The 14855-nt window shown below is 43.7% G+C and overlaps 1 protein-coding gene across 1 annotated transcript in view; it reads left to right on the top strand.

The window, feature by feature from the left end:
• The window catches only part of arrdc1b (arrestin domain containing 1b), a 33080-nt gene continuing 18225 nt past the window's right edge, over positions 1 to 14855 (top strand). The window contains exon 1 of the mRNA XM_079289015.1: positions 1 to 140. Within this exon, the coding sequence (XP_079145141.1) occupies positions 23 to 140 (118 nt within the window). The 5' untranslated portion in view covers positions 1 to 22. The remainder of the gene's footprint in view (positions 141 to 14855) is intronic.

Here is a 14855-nt window from a genome sequence, read left to right as displayed (position 1 = left end):
GGCGGAGTAGCGGAGCGGAGCCATGGGAAAGCTTCAAGAATTTGATATCACTTTTGCCAACAACAAGGTGGTTTACGGTCCGGGAGAGTCCATCGGCGGAACTGTGAAAATACGAACGGGCCACTCGCTGCAGTACAAAGGTAAGCTTTCCTTCAACATTGTATCCACACAGAAGGGGGAACAAATGTTGCCAGCGTGTCTTTCATCCACCGCCTGGCTCAGTGAAGCGCGCGGCTAAAGGCTCGATGTAAATAAACTTTTCTTCCGCGAGGCTGAACACGATGAAGCATAGAGGGGCTACATACCAGCCGCGCGGTAGCTTGTCAATGGCTCATTTTTTGTGACCGTGAACGTGTAAGAAGAACAAACTGTTGCGGACATGACGGATGCGTTATTTTATCCACCCGCCACCACATGCCACGAGCAGCCGCCGTGGACTCTGTTGTTGTGCAGTAGCTGGAGCTGCTCGGGAGTTCAAACCTCACATCCTGCTTGATAAAAAATGTTGCTTACATTGTTTCTTTTTTGACCAACCCTTGAATTAGTTGGGGATGTATTTCAGAACCTTTATTTCTTTTAAAGTGTCAGACACTTGTTCTGCTTTATTAAAACGTCTTTCTTCTCATGTTTTACGGTGTGAAAGGACCTTCAAAATGTATATTTGCCAACTTCTCAGACCAACTTGTGGGAGGAGCTGAGAATAAGGGCTCAAGTCGGTGAGCAAGGTGGAGGAACAGCTTTTGGAGTTGCCGCGGAGGTAGGCTACACAAAGAATCCATTGTGTGTCAGCGATCCCTGTTGGGATTATTGTCTGATAATAGAGGCTGCTATCTACTTTAACTAAAGGCTCTTTTTCAAAGGGAGTCTGGCACAGAGGTATGCTAATTCGCAAGGACAGTAAATAAAGAGGGCTCCTGGACAGTGCAATGAAGACTGCAACACATGTGACCGCTCTGGTGTATAAAATAGGAGAACAAAATAAATTTACTCAGCAAAAAAACTGTTTTCTGAACTAAAAATACATTTAATGGGTTACGCTTTTGTTGATTTAAGAAATTAAAAACACAATTTGACCTAAATTCCATATTTTGAACGAAATATCTTGGACAAATGTTGATTTTCTTGTGCGGCTATTCGGCAGCCATGTCCACCTGTATGTGGGCTGGTCAGGTACAGTGAGATTAATTTTCCATCATGCACAGGCCGACCTGAGGCAGATGGCTTACAGCAGAGGTCAGAGCTCCCGCTGAGCTGTGTTACACTGTGAGGTCACGCTGTGAGGTCACACTGCGAGACACCACCTGACACCAGGCGTCGTTTCCCGAGTTAAACGCTGCAGAGGGGGCTGCTGTGCTGGACGCGGGCCGTCCGTCCTTGGAGCGTACAGACGGCAAGGAGAGCTTCTCCGAGTGAAGTGGACAGCTCGATGCAAGTCTTCTTTTTTTTTTAGGATGCTGAAAGGAGCACGTGATGCTGGCTGAGTTCGCACCAGCCACACGGACACGCATAGTGTCTGTTGCATTCACTGGTGGTCGGTACTCCCAGTTTCATTTCTCTGTAATTCTGATTTCACACCACCACGCCTGCAGCACAGTGTGAACAACCACAGTGCGCTTTCAGTGCTCTGACAGATGCTGAGATAAAAATACTGATGCTGAATCCATCACTTCAAAAAAAGTGTTTTCAAATTTGTATGAAGATAAAGTCAAATTAACATAAAAAAAAACCAAAATCAAAACACAATTTAAGAGAAATTGTAGGTTCTCTATTACATTTTTAGAGCAGTAATATGGCAGCAAACAACTATTTGTCACTCTCTCTTGGTGTGTGGTAGAGCTTCTATGTGCTTTGTTCACATAATCAGGCTTGTTAGTGCATGTGATAGTGTTCGGTACCATATCCTGCCTAAATATCTCGACACCGATACTGAAACCAAACCACTGCCAAAACCTAAAAGTCAGGAAATTGAATGGACTAACGCGACATAACATGGAATTCTTTTTTCAATGAATTCAAAATTATAAATGTTAAAAAATATGTACATGGTATGCAGTAATCTGATACCCCCCTATACGTAAGTTTTTTTTTTTAGAGTTGACTTGAAAGGGCACTAAAGCTTTGCCTGTGAAAGTGTGTTTTAAGAGGTGATGTACGAGGCGGTGTTGTTTTTGCCCTCGGTGAGAGTCCTCCACTCACTTTCCTGGGCGAAGGACTTGTTGGGCTGCATCAGGAGCTTTCAGCCTGCCCGTTAATGTGCCATAAATGCAGAGGCTGCATTATGTTCAGTGACATCACCCCTCTCAGCCGCGAGCGCCGATGATTCCATCAGTCAGACGGCTTGAATCATGCTGAAGCAGGGAAATGTGTGAGTGTCTGCTTTGTGCGAGAGTGAGAATTTCCTGTTTTTATGTCTTGAGGAGAGAACGCGGAGAAGTTGCGGGTTTGTTGATGTAAATCCGGTTCCGCATCGAATCCATTTTTTTGCATTTAGTTGGCGACGACGTCTCATTCAGTCAGATCCATCCTGATCCTTCAATCCAGCAGAGTAGTGAATTCTCCTGGTTTGACGGTTTGCTTTGTTGTGATGATTTTGCCCTAAGGTTCCGAATGAAATGAGAATATATTCTGTTGTTCTTATTAAGTATTTAATTCACACAGGAGCATACAAAAACAACCATGTGGTTATTTCGTACAAGCTATTTATTGATTCAATTATCAGAAAACAAGCTATATCGTGATATTTATCTTATTTAAATATGAAATGGCCTATATTGTGATAGAATGGGCCATATGGCCCGGCCCTACCTTCCCATTTCGCTTCCGTTCAGAGGTCTATAGTCCACAACGCAGTCGGATTTAAAAGCGTCTATTTCCTGCCAATATTTTACCAAAGAATAGAGAGCAGCACTTTGTAGGGCAGGGCCGTCTTTAAGGTATCAAAGTGGACTGTAAAGTTTAGCTTTTACATCCTTTGAGTGTGTGTTTGTGTCTGGGCTGATGAGACACACAGTCTACGTTACATAGAAGCTGGCACCATATGAGCTGTATGGGTCCGTTTTTTGTTTGGTGCTTTTATTTACATAGCATTGCGAGTCAGGTGTGTAACCAAGTCGTATGATGCGATAAAGTACAGAGGGATGGTAAACAGATACAAGTTCTCCGAGACGCTGAACTCGCCGCCTCACTGTATTATTGATGATGGAGACCATTAGAAAGCATTTCTATCGATTAGCTTCCTCACAAAGACGGCCGTTAAAGCCGAGTCAGGGACGCATGAATGAAAGTGCGTGAATGATCCACTTATACACATTACTTACTAGTGGTGTCACGGATCACGGACCGATCCGTGATCCGTTCGGATCAGCCCTCACGGTTCGGATCACTTGTGAACCGCGGATCAATCGAGTATTTTTTTTTTTTTTACAGCTTAATCATCATAGTGTGTAATAAAGTTCTACTGCTGCTGTTCCTTTTCAAGTAACAAGTCCCCGAATATCAATGCAGAGTGTCAGTGAACAGATATAAAGCAGTAGTGTGTTCACGTGACCGGAGCAGCTTAGAAGCATTTAACGGTGACGTCATGGCGAGCGGAGGAACGTCAGAAGCCGCGGCGTCATTTCAGTCGCAAGTTTGGGAACATTTTGTCTTCCCTGTAACGTATGATGACGGATGAGGGTGGTGGACGAAACCGTTACGGTATGTCGGCGTTATTTAAAGAGAGACACACGACAACGGCAAAACATCGGCATGTCCACACATATGAAGAGACGCCATCCCGTCTGTCAGCGACGGGGACACTCCGGTGTAGAAAACAACGGATTTCTAAATCTGGTTAAAATGCTTGAGCCACGCTACGAAATCCACTCACGCACCCACTTCAGTGTGAAGCTGTTCCAGACCTCTATGAGAAGGAAAAGACTGTAGAGACTGCTTTCTCCACGGCGGAGTGATTCTTAGTCCGGCGCTGTAGACACGCCCCCTATGTGAGCGTCACACAGACACACACCTGGTTCAGGTGCTGACAGAAGTATCAGAGTGAAGCTCGACAGGCCCAATAATATTCCAGTCACCACAGAAAGGTCGACCCTCTCCCCAGACAATGGAGATACTCTCATCTTTTTGAAAAGAATGTCACAGTAATGGTAAACATTATTGTGTATTTGAATGACCTGACAGGAAGTAAACAGACCCAAGTTGTTGCTGAGCAGTTCAGTTCAGTGTAAACAGTGGAAGCTCACTGGCTGTTTCTTTCTTTCAATATTGATGAAAGGACGAGGATATCAGAATTGAGTATTCTTGAATGTTTTATTTTTATTTATGTATTTCATTTTGTTTCAAATTGGACATCTTCAATATTTTTGTTTTCATGTAAGACTATAGCCCAAAGTTCTTTGCTTAAAGTGTTCTTGAAGTTCTTTAATTAACAAATGGAAAGCAAAGTTATATTTGCCTCCTCCCCTTTTCTTTGTTGATCCGAAAAATGATCCGAACCGTGACTCCTGAACCGTGATCCGAACCGAACCGTGAGGTTTGTGATCCGTGACACCCCTATTACTTACACATGATGTAGGACATGCAGTACAACATAGTTCATACCTCTTATTCTGTTCATATAACATGATTCTGCAGCACGTGGTTTACCATCCATGTAAATACTTTGTCCTAAAAAGCCAGGGTGGCGGGGTGAACGGGTGTATGTATTGCGTCTGACTTTCATGTTGGAAACTATTATTGTCTGTTCAGCCATATCAGCGGCATTGCTCTGTGGATGGCACCACTCCAGACTAAAATATCTTAACTATTGGAGGGATTGCTGAAATTAGATGTGGGACACGCATCCATGGTTCCCAGATGGTGAAGCCGACTGACTTTGGTGATCCTCTGATTTTTGCATCTAGCGCCACCGCGAGGTCGGCATTTGTGGTTTTGAGTGAAATGTCTCGACAACTATTGGACTTCCTGAAATTTGCTCTGCACATTCTTTTCCCCGCTCAGGATGAATTGTGAAATGTTTTTTCTCTACCAGCTAGATTTCCTGCAGTTGATTTTGTGGGGTATTGACAGACAGCAGCAGGGGATCCCTCCGTGTTAATGGTGAGTTGTAGATCTGAGGTTGTGGGCGTAGCCGGCCTGTCTGTTCGGTTTAGTCTCCTCTTGTGTCTTGGCCGGCCTCCCTGCACTTAGCAGCATGTATAGTAACCTGATACACGAGATGCTGCCACTTTGACTCAGTCTCAGCTTGTGCGGACATTTTCTAGGACATGCCTGTACAGTGTAGGGGCTCCAACACTCAAAATACTGAAATGTACAGACCCGGTGGCTGCATACAAGTACGCTTTGGAGCGGCGAATTTAACAGGAAATTAATCACCTCAAGCGAAAGTCCACTAGATCTGACTTCCTGCCCGTCTGTAGTCTCATTTGTTTTTATTTTGAATCTCCGCTGTGCAGACTTATAAATGGCGTCGGGTGTAAACGAGACCTTAAAGGTGTGTAGTTATTTTGTATCTCAGATGACAGTAGTGGAGCCTCGCTAAGCTGTCAGCAAAGCAGAAACACCAACATTCACTGTAACCCAATCATCATCTGTGGTGATACGAACCACCGGCTTTATGTAAACAAGAGTAGACGTCCGCCTCGGCTTCACACGAAACTGGCCACAGGCATGCGTACACACACACACACACGCACACACACACTTACACTTGTGGTTTGTGAATCACATGGTAAGAGTCACGTTTTTTCAAGGTGATACTTTGGTACGTAGTGAGAGAATCACGTACCCATCCTGTTTCTCCCTGTTTCAGTCAAAATGTCACTCGAATGAACAACTTTCGGTGTTCTTCCATGGCTGTGGGTTAAAGCACATTGTTTGTTCCATCCTGGGCAAGTTAGCACCTGTTCACACAGCAGCAATCAGTTCAACAAAGAATCTATTAAGGACAGCTTATCGTGGGACAACCACGGGGTGTGTGATCAATGTTCAGTGGGTGTCGGTAATCTCAGCCTCCGTTACTTTGGGTTTTTGACCATTATTGTTTTTCATATGGCTCTAGCAAGTCCCCCAATTTTTATGTATGTGCAATTCTAAATCACTGGAGCACTTCTGTAACTATCTACAGTGTATTGGTGACACTTCAGGAAAACCAAACCGGATTTAGGAAAGACAGCATTTACTGTTATTACAGTGGTGTCACCTAAATAAAACACCTGATCCTTTGTGTAACTTACAGAACCTGTATCTATACGGGTCTATAATTCTGTTATGTCGATAACGTCCTCATCATCCTCTCACTGTGACTGCTGTTGTTACAGAATGTTAGTCGAGGGAGTGACAGTGGGGATGTTGGGTTGACACAGCAAGAGAAATGTATTCTCAGTTATCAAGCAGTTTGAAGTTGTTTATTGGCCTCTAACACTGTGAGGCAGGAGCATGCACGTGTGTTCAGTGCACGCTCAAGCAGGTTTAGATCGAAACAGACAGACAATAAGAAACAAAAATGAAGGTGTTCAGAGACTGGATTTATGCCGCTTTAGCAGTTCGTTCATCACTGTTTTGGCTCCCTCAAGGAAAAATACTCAAAGAAAACTGAAAGTGACATGAAATAAATCAACGAATCCAGTGTGACCTGGCTCATGAGGACGTCCCTGCTGGCCGGGGCTTCTGTGTGACCATCTAGACTCAGAGGCCTGAGTGTATCGTGACATCACTGCCCCGAGGGCGACTAATGGAGACGTGTCTGCACTGAGACATCCTGAGGACACATCAGCCTTTAAGTAGATGTTAGAGTTAATGGGATGAATAATGTGTCAGAAATCAATTTTTCTACCACTACCTCTACTACTACTACTAATACTACGACAACTGCTACCACAACTAGCACTATGTGCTGCTACTACTGTGGCTATTGGACTACTACTGTTAGTACTACTACTTCTACCACTACTACAACACTACTGGTGCAACCCCTACTGCAAGTGCAACTATTTCTGCCACTACAAGTACTACCGTAATATTACTACGAGTAGTACTACCACTACTCCCACTGCAACTACTACTGCTACTCCTTCTGCTACGAATGCTGGTAGTACTGGTGGTTGTGCCACTAATGATAACACGACTAATAATAGTTCACTAGCTTAGGCCCCCACCTCGGCCGGAGCGAGCCTTCGTTGGTTGTTTGGAGTGTGAGGAATGGTTGATGGAGATTTGGCCTGGTGCGGTTTGGGGGAGGCTTAGCTGAGGATCCACTGCGGCTCCCCGGCCTTGCAGAACCCCCGATCTCCATGGGATAGGAGCACGATGACTATGGGGGGAGATAACCATTAACAAGAGGGAGGGAGGGTGGGGTGCAGAAAACTTGAGTGTGTCTTATTTTAATGTTTTAATGAATGTTCTTAATTGTTTTTAAATCTCCTTTTCTTTTGCCTTATGTTTTGATGTTTTTAATGGTTTTATGTGAAGCACTTTGAATTACCTTGTTGTTGAAATGTGCTATACAAATAAACTTGCCTTGCCTTGTGCCGAGGCTTAGAGTGGGTAGGTATTCATAGGAGCGTGGCCGGAAGTGGGCGAGTGGCTGAGGTGTGGTCCTGCTCCTGAAATTCAGCTAAGTTTTATCTCCAATAATAAGAATAGTACATTTTATTTAAAAACATTTAAATTGGTAATTCAATTCAAAAGGTACATTGAAAACAAAAGAGGCAAAGCATGAAGTCTGTTTGTGTTTATGTTTTAGTTGGTTTGAAAGCCTTCCCCTTTGGCATACTTTGTTGTGTTTTGGGATTAATACTTCTAAATCCGATTCTTGCGGGTAATTGTTTTCTGCCTTGTGTTTTATTAATGTCCTTTGAGACCTGCTAACTATAAAGGTGCATAAATAATCTTGAACTGGAGGGTTTTATTCCCTCTCGACGTTGGAGTCTTTTGTCCAGAGCGTGACATATGATGACTCAGCGTGATCAACGGTGACTCCATTCTCTCTGCTTCCCTTCTGTGTGGGCGGGTGGCATCGATCCCCATGTACAGTACTTCATCAGTGGGAGTACTGCGCCCATAGAAGTGGTGCTGCCTGTCAGCTGGAAGTCTTGGCACCAGCTGCTCCCTCTGCCCCATGGACTTATAGTCCTGTTAATAATAAGCATCCTTTGACCCCATAACCAACCGCGGCTAACCCCACGGCTGGTTATTTAGGTCTATCATAAGAGGATTCTGTCTCATTCCCCCTGATAAGTACAGACACAACCCCCCCCCCTCCCTGCAGATCACTCCCCCTCTTCCTCTTCCTCTCTAAAAGCTGTCCCACTTCCTCTCTTTGTAAAACGAGTTTGCAGAGAGGATGTCACTCTTTGTGTGGAAGTAGAACAAAACAATGATTAGCTCTGCCAAAGAAACTAAAGATAGAAGTGTCAACTGGGAGATAAGAAGTTGCTTCTGCGCTTGTGCTGGTGTGTTGGGAAATGTCACGTGATGTGGTCGTGCTGGCCCACATGCCGAGCGAATAATCTCAATCCAACCGTAACGTAAAGATGCATCGATCAGTATTTTCATACAACTACTCGTCACTCGCTGGCAGATGAACCCTGAAGCCTGTAGCCTTTCTTCTCATAGTTTTTTGGTTTTAAGATGCATTTTTTGTGATTTATCTCTTATTAACAGCAACTTTAGCATCTGTTTTTAGCAAACAGTCTCTCATGAACACACTGTACTACTACCTGCTCAGCACCAAACAGCCGACATATAGCCGCTGAAGAGCCAGATATGTTTCATGCCAGTTGTGGATTATTCTGACCCAAGAGGCCAAACATATATGAGTGCAGCATTTCTAAAAACAAAAAAGAGGTCATGTTAAATACAGCAGAGAAGCAGTATGTGGTATTTACTAAGAGGGCTGGGACGTTTTGGTCGATGTGAAGTGAGACACCACATTGAATGACCCACTGCAGGACACACAGATCAAGTCTTTTGTAGCCCATATTTACAGGTGAACCTGTGTGTGTGTGTGTGTGTGTGTGTGTGTGTGTTTGGTTCAGCTTTTGGGGAGCCATGAGAGGTTTCAATCATCGTTTTTATCTTCTTCCCGCATGCTGCTAATCCTCTATCGACCTCTCCCTCCTCACCTACATTTGTACTCATCCTTTGTCACAGCTGAGAATTATTCCACTGTGGGACACGTGCTTGTGTTTGGCCCATTCACAGAGCTGTAGGGTCGGAAGAAAGTTGGTGATGATTGGAAAGGTTGGTCTGGTTGGAACAAAGGGATGAGCGTCAACAGATCAGCCCCGTCATCTGAACTATGTCAAGGTGCCCTTGAGCAAGGCACATAACCTCCACTGGCTTCAGTGTCCAGCTGTTGTGTGGCCAACAACCACCCACATACATACTGCACATATACTGTATGTATCTATATGTATTATTATTGTCATGTTCAATTCAGCACATTAGTTAGTTCCACAAAGTTTCTGCTTTCTTTTGTTTCTGCTTCCATTTTTCTCGTCAGTCGTGGAACATAGTGTGTGTGTGTGTGTGTGTGTGTGTGTGTGTGTGTGTGTGTGTGTGTGTGTGTGTGTGTGTGTGTGTGTGTGTGTGTGTGTGTGTGTGTGTGTGTGTGTGTGTGTGTGTGTGTGGAAGGCTGGAAGAAGCAGAAGATAATACATTGAATATGTTTGCCTCTTCTTTCTTGTCAGTGTCTTTAGCACTGGCTCATTGGAGACTGTCGCACTAACGTCAGGTCTCATGCAGCTTTGTCTTAAATTTCTCTTGATCTTTTGTTCTTCTTAACCATCCAAATCTGCTCTTATCCAGCTGTGCTGAATGATAAAACCCACTTGATCATTGATATTAGAGTAGATAAACTGTGCACGGCAGCTGGATGCTCAGGATTACATATCACACAAAAGTCCATCTCGTGAGGCTTCAAATAATCCGTTTGCAATCGGTGTCCTGTGAGGAGCTACCGGCTGCTAGGTGTGTGAGGGGCGAAGCGTTCGTTCTTAACAACTATGACGGCTCCTGAAGAAGTTAGGGTGGCTGCTGCCATAGCAACAAAATGAGAACAAATCTTGGATCAGAACAAAAATAAGAGGAAGTTTGCTTCACAACGCTTTCTGGGGCCCATAGTATTCTATAAGCCCCAAACCATCGGCAGCTGTTGTTGTTGAACCTATTACGCCTGTAAACAGGCGGTCCACCATGACACGTGAACATCTCTGTGTCAGCCTTCTCTAAACTTTAGCTCCTGATAATGGTTCATGTGTCCCTACTTGCCACTAATAGCACAACTAGCCGTTCTACACACCCACATCATAAAATCATTTGGGACGAGTGACGGTTACATCCAGAAGGTCTGAAGGTCGCTGTTGGGCGTCCGCTGATACTAAATGACGAATCACACGTTCAAAGCTGATTACTGCAGTTTGCACCAGAGTAAATATCTCTTTACTGCTGTTATGTAGCTGCATACAAAACACAGAGAAGATCAGTGTTTGCAACGAATGTAGCTGGAGTAGTATCAACACATAATGACCATGGATGAGAGAGTTGAATCGCAACGATTCATAGTTGATCTGGTGATCTTAGCTGTCATGATTACGAGTTTTGATTGTTTTTTTGCCAGTTTTCCTACTGATCTCAACATCTTGATCTTAAATCGATGTTTTTAGAGATGCACAGTGATTCAGGACAGGTCATTCATTCCCTCTCTGTGGGATAATGAGAAGAGGGTCATAATGTAGCTGCTAAACGTGTTGTCCTGAAACACTCACTGCAGAGAGAATACAGAGTGTGTGTGTGTCTTCCCCCAATCACGACATCTGTCTGGATTTGATGCTGATGAAATGTGGAAACTTGGTGGCGAGATGGGTAATGTGGGAGCGAGTGTGCAGAGTGCAGATTACACGTCTGCTGGTTGTTTCTGTGATGTAACTTCTGCACGGATAAGCCTCTTTGACATGCATGCAAACATAACCGGGGATTTGTGTGAATGTGTGTGTGTGTGCTGGACATGCAGATGTGTATATGCAAACTAAACTCAAACACACGCAAGCACAAACATCACTAACGGACCGAAATGTGCAAAGTGTTGAAGGTGGAGGAGAGTGCTGGTGGAGACCTGGAGACTGTGAAGCATATGATTGATATCATCAAACTCTTGTGGAACAATCTGCATTAATTTCCTCCACTCATTTATTGAGATCGTTCCTTTAATTTGTCACCAGTCTGCACGTTGTCAAGCTTACAGGTGTGTGATGCAGCAAAGGATGTTGGGTAGCCAAGTAAGCAGAGTTTACGACACATGGTCTGACCAGGGAAACTGAGGTGCATTACAGACAGTCTTTTGATTCATTGTTGATCGGCTGACAAGCTCCTCATTGAAATACGCTCCTGAGAGGAACTGGTGTAATGGGGTTTGCATTGTTAACATTAGTTGCCAGGTTTAACCTGAGCATGCTATAATTTAAACAGACTTCATTCAGACTGCAATAGTTATGTAATATGTAATAATATTAGGGCTAGGAAAATGTATATAATGTTACTGGAGAGGATAGCAGTTGTGTACTTAATTTCCTGAATAGTTGGAAACAGACACTTTACTTATTTCTTTCATTGTTTCAATGTGTATTTTATTTCACTATAAATAACCAGCACACTGCACTCAATTGTCTTTCAGGCCATTGTGATAATAATAATCTGAGAATGACCCATGAATTACCAAATATTTCAAAACTTGAATATTAGCGTTGGACCTATTTAGAGAATGTTTGTGATTGTTTATGACACGGTTAGTGTATATGCCCTTTACATGTCTGTACCCGGATATTCAACCACTGAGACATACGTTTGTTGGGTATTCGGTTTCCCATTTTGGGATTCGGATATTCGTTTTTGTTTTTTCACAGAGGGGTCTGTTGTCAATCGTGTTGTGTCCTCTCTCAACCCATGCCACACTCATTCTGTACGTCTCGTCTTCAACATCCGTTCAAACGCATCACAGTGGCACAACAGTAAGTTACAGAGAACAGCATGGTAACTCTGTCAAATCATGCAGACGTCCGTCTCAAACTGTCTATTGGACCAGATTGAACTCGTCACGCTTCTTCAATCGTCATGCACAAATGCACTAAAGGAACGTTGAGACTCTTGAGTGCAGTTCCTGAATTTGTGTCCCTGTTGCTTCTCAGTTGACGGTTGAAAAGCTGCGATCGAGGGCATGAAGCCGTGCATTCATATCTCTCTTTCGCTCACTGAAGCCTTTCAGCCTGTCGCTGATCACACAGAGCGGTAACTCAGTCAGCACATGTCTGAACGAAACAGCCCAGGCTCTATTCTGCTGCGGGGGGATTCCCTTACAGCCAGGAGTAATAGATCATGAGATCAGGTGGCTGCGTTTGATACGTCTCACTGAGAAGCATTAGAGATGAAAGGGAGATGTTGGAAAAGAGAGAGGGACTAATTGTTCGCAGCGCCTGAAGATTTAATGAAGGCAGTAAAGGTGGCGTCGGATTACTCTGCTGTCAAAGTGAAGGCTTTGAGCTCTGGGGTTTGTGGAAAAGATATTCTAGAATTTTCTTCTTGACAAAAGGTTTTAGAAACATTCAGGGAACAGAGGGTCAGTGGTTCCTGGTGCGTTTTGTTCCCTGTCCTTCACGGCTTTCTCAAAACTCTACCTGAAAACATCCTCTCTGTTTCAGGTCTGACCTCTCTGCGTGTGACTTGCAGAGACATGGCAAAACAAAATAGTCATTCATCGTCGTGCCGTATGATTCTGTTGGACTCTCTCTATGAATACAGCAAGCACAGGCCGGTGTGTCCTTCAACGCTACACGAGCAGCGTCTGACATACACATGCACATGTTTTGTAACCTAAATACAAACATATGAATGCCTTCTTTGCTGAGAGGTACTGTGTGTTTAGGAGCAGCCCGTTTTCATATGTGGACCCCTCACTTATAATTAAACCCGTCAGGCTAATTTATCTGAGTTTTTCCAGCATCATCCATCCAAATGATGTCCAATGCCGACTGAACTGCTGCCTCTCCCTGCAGGTTTTCTACTTTCGACAGGAGCTTCTTTTAGACCGATCCAGTCTTATCACACAGACACAGCTTTGGGAGTTTCCGTACCTCATTATGCTGGAATGTCTACGTGACGTCCGAGGAGCCTTTTGGTGTTATCTGAGGAATGCCGATCAATTCAAGTTATCCAGGCTGGAATCCTCCTGGTCGGGGTTGTTCTCTGGTGTGTTGCGTCTGAGAGGGTTAGGGGGTTTCCTCATTCAGGCTTTGTTCCCTGTAAAGTTCAGACCTTAAACAAACGGAGCCTCCTTTGTGCCATTAGCTAAAGCTGGACTCGGCGTAATCGGTGTAAATAAGGAACTGACGTTATCAGCCCAGCTTCCCTGCAAGCCCCCCCCCCCTCTCGTTGGTGAATCTGACCTAAACATGGGTTAAACTGACAACATACTCATTTTTTGGAGAAAATGTTTTTTTTTGCCAATGATAATTGACCATTGTAAATGTAGGATTACATAAATGTAGGATTAATCGAACCTAAATACTGTTTTTGGTTCCTGACCAAAATGTATCGATTGCAACAAAAGCTGGCATGAATGTCTTTAACATTTATTAAAAGGTTTGTTAACTGGAGCAAAAAATAGTTTATTTATTTTACGAAGTAGCATTTTGGTGTCGGACTCACTCAGTACAACGTCTGCTCCGCTCCTCTGATGCCAACCTCATGTCCCTTCCACTTAGGTCCAAGCACCGGACATGGGGTGACAGAGCCTGCATATCTGCCAAGGTTCAATACTGGGGCCTCTTCTGTTCAACATCTACATGCTTCCACTAGCTCAGATTATGGAAAACAACAAAGTGTGTTATCATAATTATGCAGACGACACACAAATCTACATAACTATGTCACCAGGGGACTATAATCCCATACAAGGGCTGGGTAACTGCATTGAACAAATCAACAACTGGATGTGCCAGAATTTTCTTCAATTAAACAAAGATAAAACAGAAGTAATTGTTTTCGGTACCAAGGACGAACAATTGAAAATCACCGCTCAGCTTCAGTCACTGATGTTAAAACCCACAAACCAAGCCAGAAATCTAGGTGTAGTTATGGATTCAGATCTCAACCTGAACAGCCATATCAAGACAATTACAAAATCAGCCTACTATCACCTGAAGAATATATCAAGGATTAGAGGACTTATGTCTCAAAAGGATTTGGAAAAACTTGTCCACGCATTTATCTTCAGCAGACTGGACTACTGTAACGGTGTGTTTACAGGTCTCTGTAAAAAGTCTGTCAGAAAGCTGCAGCTGATTCAGAACGCTGCAGCTCGAGTCCTCACTAAGACCAGGAGGGTGGATCATATCACCCCAGTTCTAATGTCTTTGCACTGGCTTCCTGTCCAACAAAGAATTTACTTTAAAATCCTGCTGTTGGTTTACAAAGCACTGAATGGTTTAGGGCCAAAATACATCTCTGATCTGCTGCTACCTTATGAACCATCCCGACCCCTCAGGTCGTCTGGGACCGGTCTACTATCTGTTCCCAGAGTCAGAACTAAACATGGAGAAGCAGCGTTCAGTTTTTCTGCTCCACATATCTGGAACAAAGTCCCAGAAAGCTGCAGGTCTGCTGAGACCCTCAGCTCCTTTAAATCAAGATTGAAGACTTTTCTGTTTGCTGCTGCCTTTAATTGAACCACATTCAATTCATATATTAATCAATTTCCTGCATTTCTGCATTTTACTACTGCATTTTATTTCTTACACTGTTTTTTTTAATGTTTTAATGAATGTTCTTAATTGTTTTTAAATCTCCTTTTCTTTTGCCTTATGTTT

This window comes from Melanostigma gelatinosum, assembly GCF_949748355.1.
Source record: "Melanostigma gelatinosum genome assembly, chromosome: 18".
NCBI classification, from domain to species: domain Eukaryota; kingdom Metazoa; phylum Chordata; class Actinopteri; order Perciformes; family Zoarcidae; genus Melanostigma; species Melanostigma gelatinosum.
This window is presented reverse-complemented; position numbering and strand designations above follow the sequence as displayed.